At 52.7% G+C, this 12,971-nt stretch overlaps 4 protein-coding genes across 4 annotated transcripts; 2 read left to right on the forward strand and 2 right to left on the reverse strand.

Moving 5' to 3' along the window:
* Nucleotides 1-152: 152 nt before the first annotated feature.
* CONPUDRAFT_168293 (uncharacterized protein) lies at nucleotides 153-2,286 on the forward strand (the record flags this gene model as incomplete). Its single annotated transcript, XM_007774541.1, has 3 exons — nucleotides 153-1,029; nucleotides 1,251-1,337; nucleotides 1,423-2,286. 3 exons carry the CDS (start codon nucleotides 153-155, stop codon nucleotides 1,872-1,874), a joined length of 1,416 nt encoding a protein of 471 aa, XP_007772731.1. The 3' UTR covers nucleotides 1,875-2,286.
* An 860-nt stretch (nucleotides 2,287-3,146) lies between these two features.
* On the forward strand, nucleotides 3,147-4,122 carry CONPUDRAFT_62911 (terpenoid synthase; the record flags this gene model as incomplete). The annotated part of the gene is made up of 3 exons (XM_007774214.1): nucleotides 3,147-3,581; nucleotides 3,648-3,799; nucleotides 3,864-4,122. 3 exons carry the CDS (start codon nucleotides 3,147-3,149, stop codon nucleotides 4,120-4,122), a joined length of 846 nt encoding a protein of 281 aa, XP_007772404.1.
* A 4,465-nt stretch (nucleotides 4,123-8,587) lies between these two features.
* Nucleotides 8,588-10,972, reverse strand: CONPUDRAFT_84465 (uncharacterized protein). The gene is made up of 13 exons (XM_007774542.1): nucleotides 10,906-10,972; nucleotides 10,801-10,835; nucleotides 10,578-10,738; nucleotides 10,158-10,221; nucleotides 9,985-10,082; nucleotides 9,848-9,921; nucleotides 9,775-9,782; nucleotides 9,569-9,715; nucleotides 9,490-9,505; nucleotides 9,392-9,434; nucleotides 9,312-9,320; nucleotides 9,212-9,249; nucleotides 8,588-9,149 (listed from the first exon to the last, which is right to left on the reverse strand). The coding sequence occupies exons 1-13, from the start codon at nucleotides 10,941-10,943 to the stop codon at nucleotides 8,762-8,764; spliced, it is 1,119 nt and encodes a 372-aa protein (XP_007772732.1). The 5' UTR covers nucleotides 10,944-10,972; the 3' UTR covers nucleotides 8,588-8,761.
* Nucleotides 10,973-12,051: 1,079 nt separating this feature from the next.
* Nucleotides 12,052-12,757, reverse strand: CONPUDRAFT_157601 (uncharacterized protein; the record flags this gene model as incomplete). Its single annotated transcript, XM_007774543.1, has 4 exons — nucleotides 12,052-12,161; nucleotides 12,226-12,366; nucleotides 12,429-12,681; nucleotides 12,743-12,757. The coding sequence occupies 4 exons, from the start codon at nucleotides 12,755-12,757 to the stop codon at nucleotides 12,052-12,054; spliced, it is 519 nt and encodes a 172-aa protein (XP_007772733.1).
* Nucleotides 12,758-12,971: the final 214 nt, after the last annotated feature.

Consider the following 12,971-nt stretch of genomic DNA (forward strand, 5'->3'; position numbering starts at 1 on the left):
ATCCACCCGCACGTCACGCTGTGCACGCGGCCACGCCCGTCACGACACACACGGGTCCGGGTCCGCGCCCTTTTTGAATATCAGTCGCTTTCACACTGTTCCTTCCAACCTACATCCCTCAGACTCCACGGCGTGGTCGAGGTCACACCACCATGAGTGCCGCCCACCAGCATCCTTCATCCTCACCATCACCCACATCACCGTCCTTTGAGCTGTCCCCTATCTCAGCACCTACACTCGGTGCCGCTCCAGCACAAGCACAAGCATCATCATCACCACCAAGAGCAGAAGAACCCCATTATACACTCCCCCACTCGCCCTCCTCACCAAGCCTCGAACACCAGCAGCACACGCTCACTCTCTCGGAACGCAACGCACGCTCCCGGGATAGACCCTATACTGCCCACGGATCGAGCAACCCGTTCCCGATAAACGCGTTCATTCTCGGGCCCGACGGGTTTGGGGAGCACTTGGGCGTGGCAAGCCTGGGACTGGGAGGACACTACTTGAGCGCGAGCGCACGCACGAGCTTCACCAGGGTGGACACGGAGAGTTATTACGGCGGAGGCGGAATGAACGGGAACGGGACCGAGCCTCATGCGAGCGATGGAGCAGGAGGAGGAGCTGGGGCTGGCAACGGAGCGGCGAGCGGTGGGAACGGAGGGAACTTCAGCGGAAACGGAGGGACTCAGAGAGGGGTGGGATACCCTCCGCTGCCTCCGCTCGCGAGCGTCTCGTCGACGTACGGCAGCAACGCAGAGGGACAAAACGCCACCGCCGTCGCTGCACCCCCGCAGGCGCCGTCGCAGATGCTCCCTCAACCTCAATCACAAGCACAGTCACAAACGCAGTCGCCAGAGCAACCTCAATCTCAAGCACAGAATCAGCTGCAACTCGAGCCCGTCCCGCAGACACCTCAGGTTTTCCTTACATTTTTGCTCGTCTCAGGGCGGCGACGGACGATGTCATTCGACCCGGAGACGAGTGTCGGGCGCGTCAAGGAGCTCGTGTGGAGCTCGTGGTCTTCGGGTGCGCCCTTTTCGCTTCCCTCGAAGGTTCCATTCTGATTCTGATGGCGTTTGGTGTTTCCCTGCTGGCTCATATGATACCCTTGACCTTTCACGGCATTTATGGTGCTGGCTTTGTTTTTTCCGTCGACGGCCCTCTTTTCTTGCCTTTGATGGAATCATCCTTGCTATTTTCTGGCCCAATATTGCTTCGCGCTCGGATCTCATCCACATCATTTCCAGACTGGGAAGACGAGCGCCCACCTGCTCCCGCTTACTTACGCATCCTCTGGCTGGGCAAAATTTTGCAGGATGAAGACACTCTTTCCCGTACGTTTTATCTTTCCTCGTATTGCCCCTATCTTCTATACTATTACGATATTTTATTTTTTCTGACATTATCGCTCATTTTTAGACCTCAAATTCCCTACCGCTCTCTCCTCCCCCGCCCAACACACCGCCGTCCCACCCTCCTCCCTACCGCCTATCACACCAACGACACCATCGACCCCCAATCCACTTCATTCAGGCGCTGCAGTGCCTACAGCGACAATCGTTCACCTCTCGATCCGCGCGTTTGCGCCTCCCCCGGAGGGTGTTGACTCACTTGGGAAGAACAAGAAGCGCCTTAGCGCTGCCCTCGCTAGCGTTGGTGTCCGTCGGCAGTCTCTCCAGCCTCCACCATCTGAACCGGGCACTGGGGAGGAAGGCGGTGGGACAAGGGCTAGAAGCAGGCTGAGCATGCGGAGGAGGAGTACGGCTGGTGTACCCGCTGCAGGTGCGGGCGGACCTGTCGGTGGAACGGGTCCAGCGATACCAGAGGAGACGGAGGAGGGTGCGGGCGGATGTCGGTGCATTATCTGCTGAACGACTTGGAGCTTCGGTCGCCATTTTACCCGTGGGAATTCATGTTTTCTCATCCACTCTCCGGCTCTCGTGTTCTCCCCGCTCATTCGGCTTCATACGCATCAGTCTGGACGTCAATAGATGTTCTTGTCCCGCTTTCGATCTCTTTACATCTAGCACTGGCATCTTCTGGTCGTCCTCTGGATGCTCTCTGGTCTCTTGCACGCATCCACACATCCTGTTCCCAACCTGGTCCTTGGCCTGCGCGTTTATCAGAATATGCATACACTCACGTCTCGTGACGCTTTCTCTCTCTCCTTTCTTCCCCATCTACATAATCTCTCGGTTTTTCTTGCTCTCGTTATCTTGCCTTCATGTCATAACGTTTAATGTCGCGCATATAGTCATCGTTTCGGATTGTTATACATTTTCCCTTCATCCTCAATTCCCCATATGCGTTTCTCTGAGAACAGCTCGAAGTCGGTGACGCCATGGTTTGTGTCATACGTGCTTCATTCGAACGTTTTCCGTGCTCCTTCTCAAGGTTCTGCCCTAATCTCACTTCTCTTACTCTTGCACAGGACGTTATCTTCCTTCTATCTGATGAAACCATACTCGAGGTTGCACACCCGACTGGTTCGGAATGGTCCGTTAGCCGGACCGGGCACGAAGGAACGTTCTCTCTCCCTAGAATTTTTAAATGTGCGACGTTTCAGGCACTTGGCTTCCTGCAAGCTGGATAACACGATAATGTGCGAGCTTGCATCGGGAAACTACAAGTTCATCAGGTAAGCCGCTTGCTTAAGATAATGAAACAGTTACTTACTTACCCGCCTTTCTGCGCCGGCCCTTTGCAGATAGCGTAGGTGAACCCAAGTTATCCGGAGCTTCTATATCGCCCTCTGGTATCGCATTGGTGGGTATTGGCGATGATTCGCCAGGTTCCCTACACGGCTCCAATGGACGTCAGGAAGTCCGGCGAATGAGGCTATACGAGTGTGTTCCTTTACGTGGAGGTTTCAGTTGTAACCGTCTGAGGCAAGACCCACGGTGGAGTGTTTGCAGAGGTTATAAAAGCGGGTGCTTGGTATGAGCGTACTGGTATATCCAAGCCCTTCTACCCATTTGTCCTCTGGCCAGCATGCGAAACACACCTGCTGAATACATTGCCTCTCCAAAGTTAACTTCCGTAGACATTGCGGTAAGACCATCATCACGGCTCTGTTCTTCGACGCCTAACATTCTTTGAAGGCCATTCGTGATATATACCATGAAATGTTTCGCGAATACGGCATGGTCTATCCGTCCTCGGCCAGTTTGGCCATAGACCCGGTCTTCCTCCAGGATTGCTATGACTATGCTTCAGACAAGGGCTACCCAAACGCCGCCTCCTCCAAGATGGCGTCCGCCATCCTTGTCGGCGTGACGATCGCCCAGCAGGCCTACTCGCACCTCAACGACCGCCGGGCGCAAGTGTACATCGCTATGTTCACTGGCGCAGCGACGTACATCGACGACATCAGCGAAACGCATACCGACGATGTGCGCAGCTTTCCGATCCGGTTCGTTAACGGAGAGACGCAGGCAGATGCTGAGCTCGTGTTTGCGGCGAAGGCGTTTAGAGACGTGGGGAACGTGTATCCGCCCGCGCAGGCTGCGATGATTACGACCTCTGTTCTCAACTTCGTAACTGGGTGTGTTCTCGAGGACGAGTGCAAAACCATCAAGGTGGGTTTATTTGATTAGCGAGTGTGGTCCGGAGGCCAAGGCTGAATTCTTCGCGGGTTATTTTAGCCATCTGAAAATGCACCATCGTATCCGTACTTTCTACGGAGTTTGACAGGCGTAGCTGATGCATACCTGGTCATGATGTTCCCGGCCGATGTACCTCTGCAGCGATACGTCCAGGCCTTTCCCGACTTGACGCTTATGATCAACGTCACAAAGTACGTTAACTGCAATTCATTTCAGCGCTGTTTGTTTAGGTCTGTATAACTGACATACACACAGCGACGTCATGTCATTTTACAAAGAGGAGCTTGCTGGAGAAACGACAAACTACATCTCGCGTAGGGCAGCTATCAAGGGGACGAGCAAAATTTCAGCACTTAGAGACATCGCCGACGAGACTATTCGCGCCAATCGTCAAATATTGAAGGTCCTCGAGGGTGATGAGCGAGCAAGCGACGCATATACGAGCTTTAAAGAAGGCTATATGCGCTTTCATGTTGCGTCTGTACGGTACAGGTTCCACGAGATTATGCTTTAGTGACCATTGCGTCTTCTGTGCTGTAATCTTCACGACCCTTTCCCATTCATGTCGAATATATAGCATTTTGGGGCATGCATACATTCCGAGAACATCACTGGCGCATGCACTTTCAGTGATGGATGTACACATGCTGTATCGTGCGCTAGAGCTGAATGGCATAGTCGTAGGGTCTCAACGGCAGCGTGGTATACACAGGCAGTAACACAATATATCCTTAAGCCCGTCGCTGCTTGGCGTATTGCTCCTGGGTCCATGACCATCTACTTCGGGGGACTCAACTCGATGGCGAGTCGACGCGGGAGGAGAAGGGCTGCTTGAGCTCTCATCAAACTCTCCCTCCCGAAGTCTACCCCTGAGATGGCCTTGTTCACTTGGTCCGGCAGCCATCACGCGCTAAAGGAGAGGGAATACTGTTAAAGAAGCGACGTGACCACAATGCATCCCCTTACCAGATTAGCCCGCCCAACGCTAACGAGCTCAAGCATGCGTGACATGCGGCGATGGCCATCGTTGACCTCATCCGAAGCGGGCGCATGAGACTTGCGACGCGATGTGAGGCGGGCAATGAGTCCACGGCGCGGCTCCTCATCCGACTCGTTCTTGTCTCCGCTATTCTTCCTTTGAGTGAACGGGCCCTTTTGGTGCGCTTGAGAACCACCGGGAGCAGATCTCATAACAACCGCAGGCATCTGTGTCGCTGATCAGCAGGCATATTACGAGTTTCAAGGGGTACGAACGCACATTCATGAATGAATCATCGTCTGCATCAGCTAGGCTAAGCCCTCGGTGCGATGGTCCCGGCCTAGGACTCTGCTGATCCTGTATGGAAACATATTTAGGAGTCCAATCTGCGTGTAGCAAGTGGACTTGGCTCACCCTGGCGACATTAACGACCTCGTCGTCTGAAGAGCCCCCTTTTGATGTGGAGTTAGCTCGCTGCGGATAACATGATCAGGATGGAGTCGAGAAAGAAAGCAAGGCAGACACAAACTTTCGGGAGAAGCACACGACCCATCGACGCTTCATATACTCTGAGGGCACCGTCCTGATAACCAACAGCTATCCTTTCTCCTCTGGGTGAAAACGCGGAGCACGTGTATTTCTCCGCCTCATCCTGCCACAACGGAATGCCGGTGACTGCATTCAAAATTTGAAGGGAAGAAGTATGCCCTGCGCACAACAAGGTCTGCCCATCAGGCGAGAACACACCCTGGACATCCTGGTGGTTCGCCCAAAGATGAAGAAGTTTCTGACACGTGCTCAGGTCCAATATCAAGAGTCCCTTCGAGCAGACAAGAAGGCGTCGACCATCTGGTGAGAAAGAGATACAGTGGAGAGCATTAGACACGTCGGATGCTGTGTATGAGACCTTTGAAATAACTTCCAATGACGAAGTACTGCGGACGAGGATGCCGTCGTCTGTGGTGATGGACGCAAACTGGTCTCCGTCCGGCGAAAATGCGACATCCAAGACTTTGGATGGGTGTTGCACAAAGGTCGTCTTGGGGTCGCCGAGAACATTCATAACGAAACAGAGGTTCGAATCATGTGTGCCGTCAAGCAACACAGCGAGTGTTGTACCACTGGGAGAGAACTTCACTCTGCGACACGCTCGACGAAGGCCGTCGAGGGAATGTGGATGCTCGACACCCGTCTTGGTGTCGAAGAACATGATCGACCCGAAGTAGCACGAGGATCCAGCTGCTAGCAATGCACCGTTGGGGGATAAAGCAATGCACGAGCCGCCACGGAAGAAGTACTTGCGGATTTGCTCCCCAGTCTCGGCATCCCATGTGCGGATGTAGTCGTCACCCATGCTGCTAGTGATGAAATGGCGCCCGTCAAGGAACCAATGGACGCTATCTATAGCAACGCGGCCTGGGGTAATCAGCGGTTGGACCTTTGTTTCGTCTGGGACCTGCGGGGAGATACCTTGATCAGCTCGCCAGAACAAGGGTGTTCCATGCAGCCCACCGAACATACCGACGACAGTGCAACCCGCTCAGTGTCGACACTCCATACATGGACATTATTGGAGTCAGCACATGCGATGCGATCTTTCAACGGTGAATACGCGACTGCACTGATATGTGTCGCTCCCGAGCTCGGCGGCTGCATCAAGGGGCCTAGGATCAAGTTCCCTGTAGATGTATCCCAGACACATACGGTGTTCGTGAAGGAGACATCAACGAGCCACCGCCCATCCCGCGAGAGGCAAAGGGTCCTTGTGTTCCATAGATGGCCCCTGAGCGGACCGCGTAAGACCTCGCCACGGGTGAATTCCCAAAGGAAACTATGAGGCGCTTTCCTGGCAATCATAGATCCGTCATAAGAACCAACAAGTAGCCAGAGACGGTGAGACGGATCAACTGAGAGGTTGACGCATTCCTGTCGCCTTGTTGCCAAGTCAAAGGAGTACACTTTTGCAGGGCCTCGACCTGAATATATACTCCCCAAGCTGGCAGTCGGGAAGGGAATGTCGCCGGAAGCAAATAGGACTCTCTCATCGTTCGAACTAAATGCGAGTAGACCCGTGAGGCGGAGACCTTCGCTCATCTTCGCCACATGCATAAGTATTTGGCCTGTCTCTGCATCTTGAAGAGCTACGAGCAAGGGTGTCACCACGCCGAGGAGCTTTCCGTTGTTCGAGAACCTAACGGAATGCAAACCTGCATCATCCTCGTATTCCGTCTTTGTTACGGTATTCTGCAGGACTCCTGATCTGTCCTCCCTCACCTCCCAGACCAACACGGTCGCACTCTTGGTCGCACCGTAGCAGATCGTGGCAAGCTGTCTACATGTGGGGTGGAATGCAAGGGAATCGGGTCGACCAGGTATGTCGATCTTCTGGAGTGCCTGTCCTGTCACAGGATCCCAGAGACGTGCTGTGTTGTCCACAGATGCTGTGGCAATGAGACGACCGTCGGGGGAGTACTCGATGGCAGTGATTCTGTCTGTATGGCCGGTGAAAGGCCGGGGAGGGTCATCCGCATTGACGCCTGCGCGTGCGTCCAACGACATCCTACGACCGGGCTGTTCGTTCAAGCTGAAGGTGGAGAAGGACTGAGAGAGCCACGTGAACGTGGATGGCGGTGATGGTGGTGCATGGCGTCGACGACAGGCGTGCGTTGGCCAGGAATGTGGGTTTGTGGGTCCAGCTTCACGCTAAAACTGCTCGGCGAAAGCCGGCACTGAGCTTGCCGAGGCTTCTTAGGACACTTACACTCGAAGTCGAAGATGCCTCTGTAGGGCAGCCCTGTACCAAGGACATGCGTCTTTATGGGAGTGAAAAAGTCAAAGGCGAGCTCTTGTGTTATATTGAACAACTGACATCTCACTTACACCGGCCGGAGTCCACGCTCAGCGCTGAGAGCTGCAATCCACGGGTTGGGGGAGTTCCGGAACGGGCCGAAGCGACAGCGGGGTTCATGCGCCCAGTTTCGACCAACTTGGTTTCGACACCGACTTTCTAGAATTCTAAGCTTTAAGCACACACTTGTCAACACCAAGGGAGGCTTCCCAGTATGAATGCCTAAGAGGTCTGCTTCGCATATTCAAGTGCTACTAGGCCAAGGTAGAACTTCAGGGTCTTCGCCTTCACCAGCAACTGGTACATACAGCAAGTATTAGTACTAGGCCGGGTTTGGGCACGGGTCCCCCTTTTAACGACCTTCAGGTCTACTAAGAAATAAGGTAAATGTGCAGCTTACAGCTGATAGCGGTATTGCATCCTCGGAAATGTTGAAATGGAGGTATGCACATTCATATCGTATCGCCTCTTCAAGTTGATTCAATGCTAGATCCCCCCTCCTCGCCTATAACCTTCCCAATATGTAGGCCCTGCCGTCTTACGCCCACATCGTCTCCGAAACGACGTATCCGTAGCCTTGGACGGACTGCCCGAGGTTCCCCCCACTAACACCTTGAACCTAAAAGATATTAATGCTATGGCCTCGCCGCCTCCCACTGATATTTACCACACGACAAAATACCTGGATCATACGAGCAAGTGCAGGAAGCTTGCAGGTACGCTCGCAGTCGTCCCTCAATGCATATACCGCATCCCTTGTTTCCGCCTCTCCGTCAAGGGAAGGGGGGAGAGTATAATATGAGGCTTGTTTTGCGGTACAGGGATGTGGACGTTGATGAGTTACTCTTGGCGACTAGGTACAAGGGATATAGATCTGTGCGCGAGCAGTCGTCTGCTTCTACCGTAGCGTGAGCAGCCAGCTGGAGGTCGCACGTAATCGGACGTCGTGTCGGATCACGAGAAAATCAACGTGCGACCTCACTTCACCGGTAGGATCTGATACAACTAGCATAAACTATGAGACAAGGAGCCGTACCTCCTCAGAGTGCTGAACTCAGATGATATGCGACGCTCGTCGCCCTGCCTCGCACATAACGTGGGACTCAGAGATCCTGCCCAACGTCTAGACTAAGGTTGTCGCTCGTAAAGTATGATAGGTGCAATTCTTAGTCCATGTGGAGAATAATACACAACGCCACGCGTAAATGCTTATATAGATACATGGCAAGATACGTGAACTACTTTTGATAAGGCTAGCTAAAACAACTACTCTCAAGAGTCAGCGGAATGAAATGCCTCCTATCGCGCCTGCGCTCGAGAATTTTCCTATCTCCACACACTAGTACTTGCTGACCGACGCACTTCCTTGATGCTTCCATATTCATCTACGACCGTCTCGATCTCACTCTCCTTCCCAATATCCCCATCTATATCTCTTTGACGTTCTAGCTCCCTCAGCTCCAGCTCCTGCTCGTAATCGACCGATGCCCCTTCCTCATCGAAGCAGAACTGGGTCGTAAGCTCCACCCCTCCACCGAAAGCAGTTGTCGCTTCCTCTATTTCCGCACCGCCGTCCGGGAATGCACCCGACTTTGACGGGCGGCGGCGATGGAGGAAACGCCGTCGTTCTCCGGGAGACATGGTAGAGAGAATGCCCACATCGGCGGATTGGTGGAGGTTGAGCATGAGCCTTGAGATCATGCAAATCGATACACTTTGTGAAGAAGAAGAGTTTAGCGGGAGTATTCGGGGAATGAACTCGGCACTATGACTGACCAGCTGGCGAACGTCGAAAGAAAGCCTCTGTTCAATGACTGTAAGAGAGTAGACCCATTATGACCTGCGAAGATACTGTCATACTGAAGACGAAACTTACACTTGCGAGCTAGGAAAGGCCAGGTTGCAACACGGTCAGCAAGACGAGGAATTAGCTAATCAGAAATGCGACAAACTCACGTAGAAGGTGAGGATATTTGACGCATTGACGCTAACCATCACACTTTACATGCGCAAAAATTAGTGGAACAGAGATGTGCACCTTCAAAGTGACTCACAGATAGTAGATAGCTCCTGTGGTTCGTTGCTCTGCGTCAGCACAGTCTAGAAAGGAGGCATGAACTTCACGAGGCTTACCATCTCTCCAGACCAGGAAGAGAATATCCCGCACGCGTCGTCGGTTAGTAAAGTTCCGAAAAAAACCCGTGCGGATCATCCGGACCATCGTAAGAATGAAAACGGCCGAGTCGTAAACAAAGAGTGCTTCCCATGCTGTCGCAATGTCTGTGAGGGTGCTCGATCAATTAGGCCTCCGAGTCAGAGGTTATGAAGAGGGCACATACGAACGCCACTAGGAAGAGGAAGTGCTAGGGCGTGAGCGTCGTCGACTTCCGGATGATTGCTCATTCAACTCACGTCATGAAAGTGTCTGACTCATTACAGCCCGGCAGAAGCGTATAGCTTGTGGATTGCTGGCCTGTCAGGCTCCACTGCACGATAGGATTAGCCGACCATCACGGATTATGACCTGACCCTGAATGGAGTCATCTCACCCCAGCTGCTCCCGCGAGTAACGAGGCGCTGGTGAGCATGAACGCCAGCACATACTTATCCCGATTGTACAGCGCGTACGTCCGTACGGTCAGGATGCCTGTTCGGAAGACATGCGTCAGCCCGGGAGCACATCCGAAGAGGGAGAGGAGAGCGCATGCATGCGTACACCCACCGCATACGATCACCTGGTTTGTGACGAGCAGGAGTTGGTGGTACAATTTCCACTGTTGACAGCTACCACGTGTGCGCGTTGTCAGGGACGTTTTGATCCCCGAGGTGTCCAAATGGTAAGGAACGGGCGTCATGGAGGAGCGAAGCAGAGGATGCCACACAAATGTCACAAGTGTTAGCTTGAACGGTATATGAATGAAAATCCAAAGGTAATTACCTCTAAAGGTTCGATAGAATAAGCAATGTGGTGGAAAGATCAGGTATGAGCGTATTCTCGAAGGAAGACCGGACACCAAGAGACAAACACGTGCGCACGAATATAGACGTCCGACGTCAGCTCGGGGGCAATATGGACTGGCGTTCGCGTGCGCGATGCCAAAAGCATGGGAAGGAGGCAGTGACAATGGCAGGAGATACGCACCGAGGTTGCGGACACAAAGAGAGCAGCCAAAGCAGCTGCATTGCCGAACAGACCAACGTAGCGGTTGAGGAAGAATAGGATGGACGACGTCGTGAAGGGGCGTCGCCAGATGTACGCGATCTCTTCAGCGAAGGTCATGAGATGGTCATAGCATAATATCGCTTCGTATCTGCGGTCAGCTTGACAAGCTCAGAGGTGGAATGTACGCTCGATGGATACCCACTGAAGCTGAGGCAGACGGTATAAGCATGGAGAAGGCTAGAAACGAAGGCACACCAGCGCCGTCAACAAGTCCCCGTATGTCTAGAAAACAGGAGCTCATACTCACATCTGTTGGGCAGCAAAGATCTCAGAGAACGTCTCCATCGCTGACCAGCAAGGCCAACAGCGCCGGGTAGCGACGTTGCAGAAAGCAAGCAGCAAAGGCCGGTATCGAGCCCACCGGGTCGCACAAGAACACCAGACAAACTACGTCCGAGGCCGCAGATCACCAGGAATCACGACATCTTGATGTCGCTTTCAACCTACCCCCGAGAGGCAAGTGACGCGCAGTAGCACTGGATGTGCCTGATCCAGCCTGAACGATTGAGTCATAGCCATGCTCAATGCGCGTTATGCTGCGTTATGTTTAACGCCCAACATCGACTGTTCCATACTCCTTCAAACTTGCTTGATACTTGCACACCGACAGGGGGAGTCGACATGTTCGCATGACCTAAGTACTGAGTAGATACTCTAGCTTGCGATAGTTCACCATCATGTAGTCACTGCATACCGTGTACCAATTATACGGACATCCTAGTTTGATCATTTCTGAACATCACCCGACTCGGAATCATCCGGAGCGTTGTCCCATGGGCAGACCTTGGGACAGACGATGCATGAATTATTGAGACATAAGATGCAGATTGTCAGGAACTTGCACCGTGTAAGCGGAGCCGGTGACTAAATGTGTCACCCGCTGGGTGTGGTTTTGGCGGGTGCTGCCGGTATAAGCGGCTTCTGGAGGAGGCTCGAGTCGTGTATATAATGCAAGATAACGCGCGCAAAAGGTGAGGAAGTACACCATTGATCAACAGTCGTTACTAAGTCAACAAGAAGGATAGAAGGAGAAGTCGTGAGCGAACGTAAGAATTTAGTGGGTGTCCTACTAGTCATGGAGGTTTTCCGATTCCTGTTGTCGTTTGAGGTGCAGTGTCGGGGGCGGCGAGTAGAAAGATCAAGAGGGAGCAGGATGAGAGGTTTGCAGGGTAATGTAAAAATCTCACCGTGATCGGGCATTCGCCTCCGCGCCCTCAACATTGACTCTGAGCGCTGAGAAAGCTTCATCGATGCCATCGGCGGGGGTATATCGGTTCTTGGAATGAAGCGCGTATACGAGAACAGCAAGTGCAAATGTTTTTCTCGTTGAAAGTGCTAATCGTTGGCTAATCGTACATATTCACTAATGTTGTCGTTTCGTCGTTGGATGTGATTACAGCTCGCCACAGTCAACGATCTTAACCTTTTTGCTGGGTGCACCGCTTCCACTTCCCACCGCTTCGATAGCGTCGACGACAGCATTACATTCGGGAAGAACCTCACCTGAAGAGCGAACATGATTAATGGGCAACCCATCTCATCGGGAATATAACAATCAATGACTTACCAAAGACCACGTGTTTGCCATCAAGATGCGGAGTACCCGACTTGTCTGTGATGATGAAAAATTGTGACCCGTTGGTGTTTTTGCCGGCGTTAGCCATAGACAGAAGGTATGGCTTCGTATGCCTAATCTTGAAGTTCTCATCTGTCCAGCGGCATTGAGTATAAAGCAAAATGTACGATTGAAATCTCCAAAACAGCACGTACCTTCGAACTTTTCGCCGTAGATGGACCTGCCGCCCGTACCATTGTGTCTGGTGAAGTCCCCGCCCTGGACCATAAAGCCCGGGATGATGCGATGGAACGTAGAATCCTTGTAGGTCATAGGTTTTCCAGTGCCAGGGAGACTATGCACTCCAGTGCAAAGTTCGCGGAAGTTGCGTGCTGTTAGCGGCACTTCATCGTTGAACAGTCTGATTACGATACGCCTGGGCGCATCGGTACCAATCGCAATATCTAACTGCAGCATGTCAGTATGAGCTAACCAGGTTACGAATGAGTATCTGAGCTGTGGAACGTACGAAAACGTGAGACATCTTGAAGTGACTCGGGGGACGTGAAGTTGAGAAAGAAAGAGAGATGACGCGGCTTCTGGGAAATAAAGGCCCCGGGAGATGCCGACCTCTCTCAGCGATGGATCTGATTATCGGTGCTCCTCCAATGGCTGCTTTTGGACAGAGGGTGGCGAAACTTGGGAAGATTGGAAGCGATGGGCCTTTGGAGCAGGGTAGGTCATGGGATGGCCAAGGG

Source organism: Coniophora puteana, assembly GCF_000271625.1.
Source record: "Coniophora puteana RWD-64-598 SS2 unplaced genomic scaffold CONPUscaffold_12, whole genome shotgun sequence".
In the NCBI taxonomy this organism is placed as follows: Eukaryota; Fungi; Basidiomycota; class Agaricomycetes; order Boletales; family Coniophoraceae; genus Coniophora; species Coniophora puteana.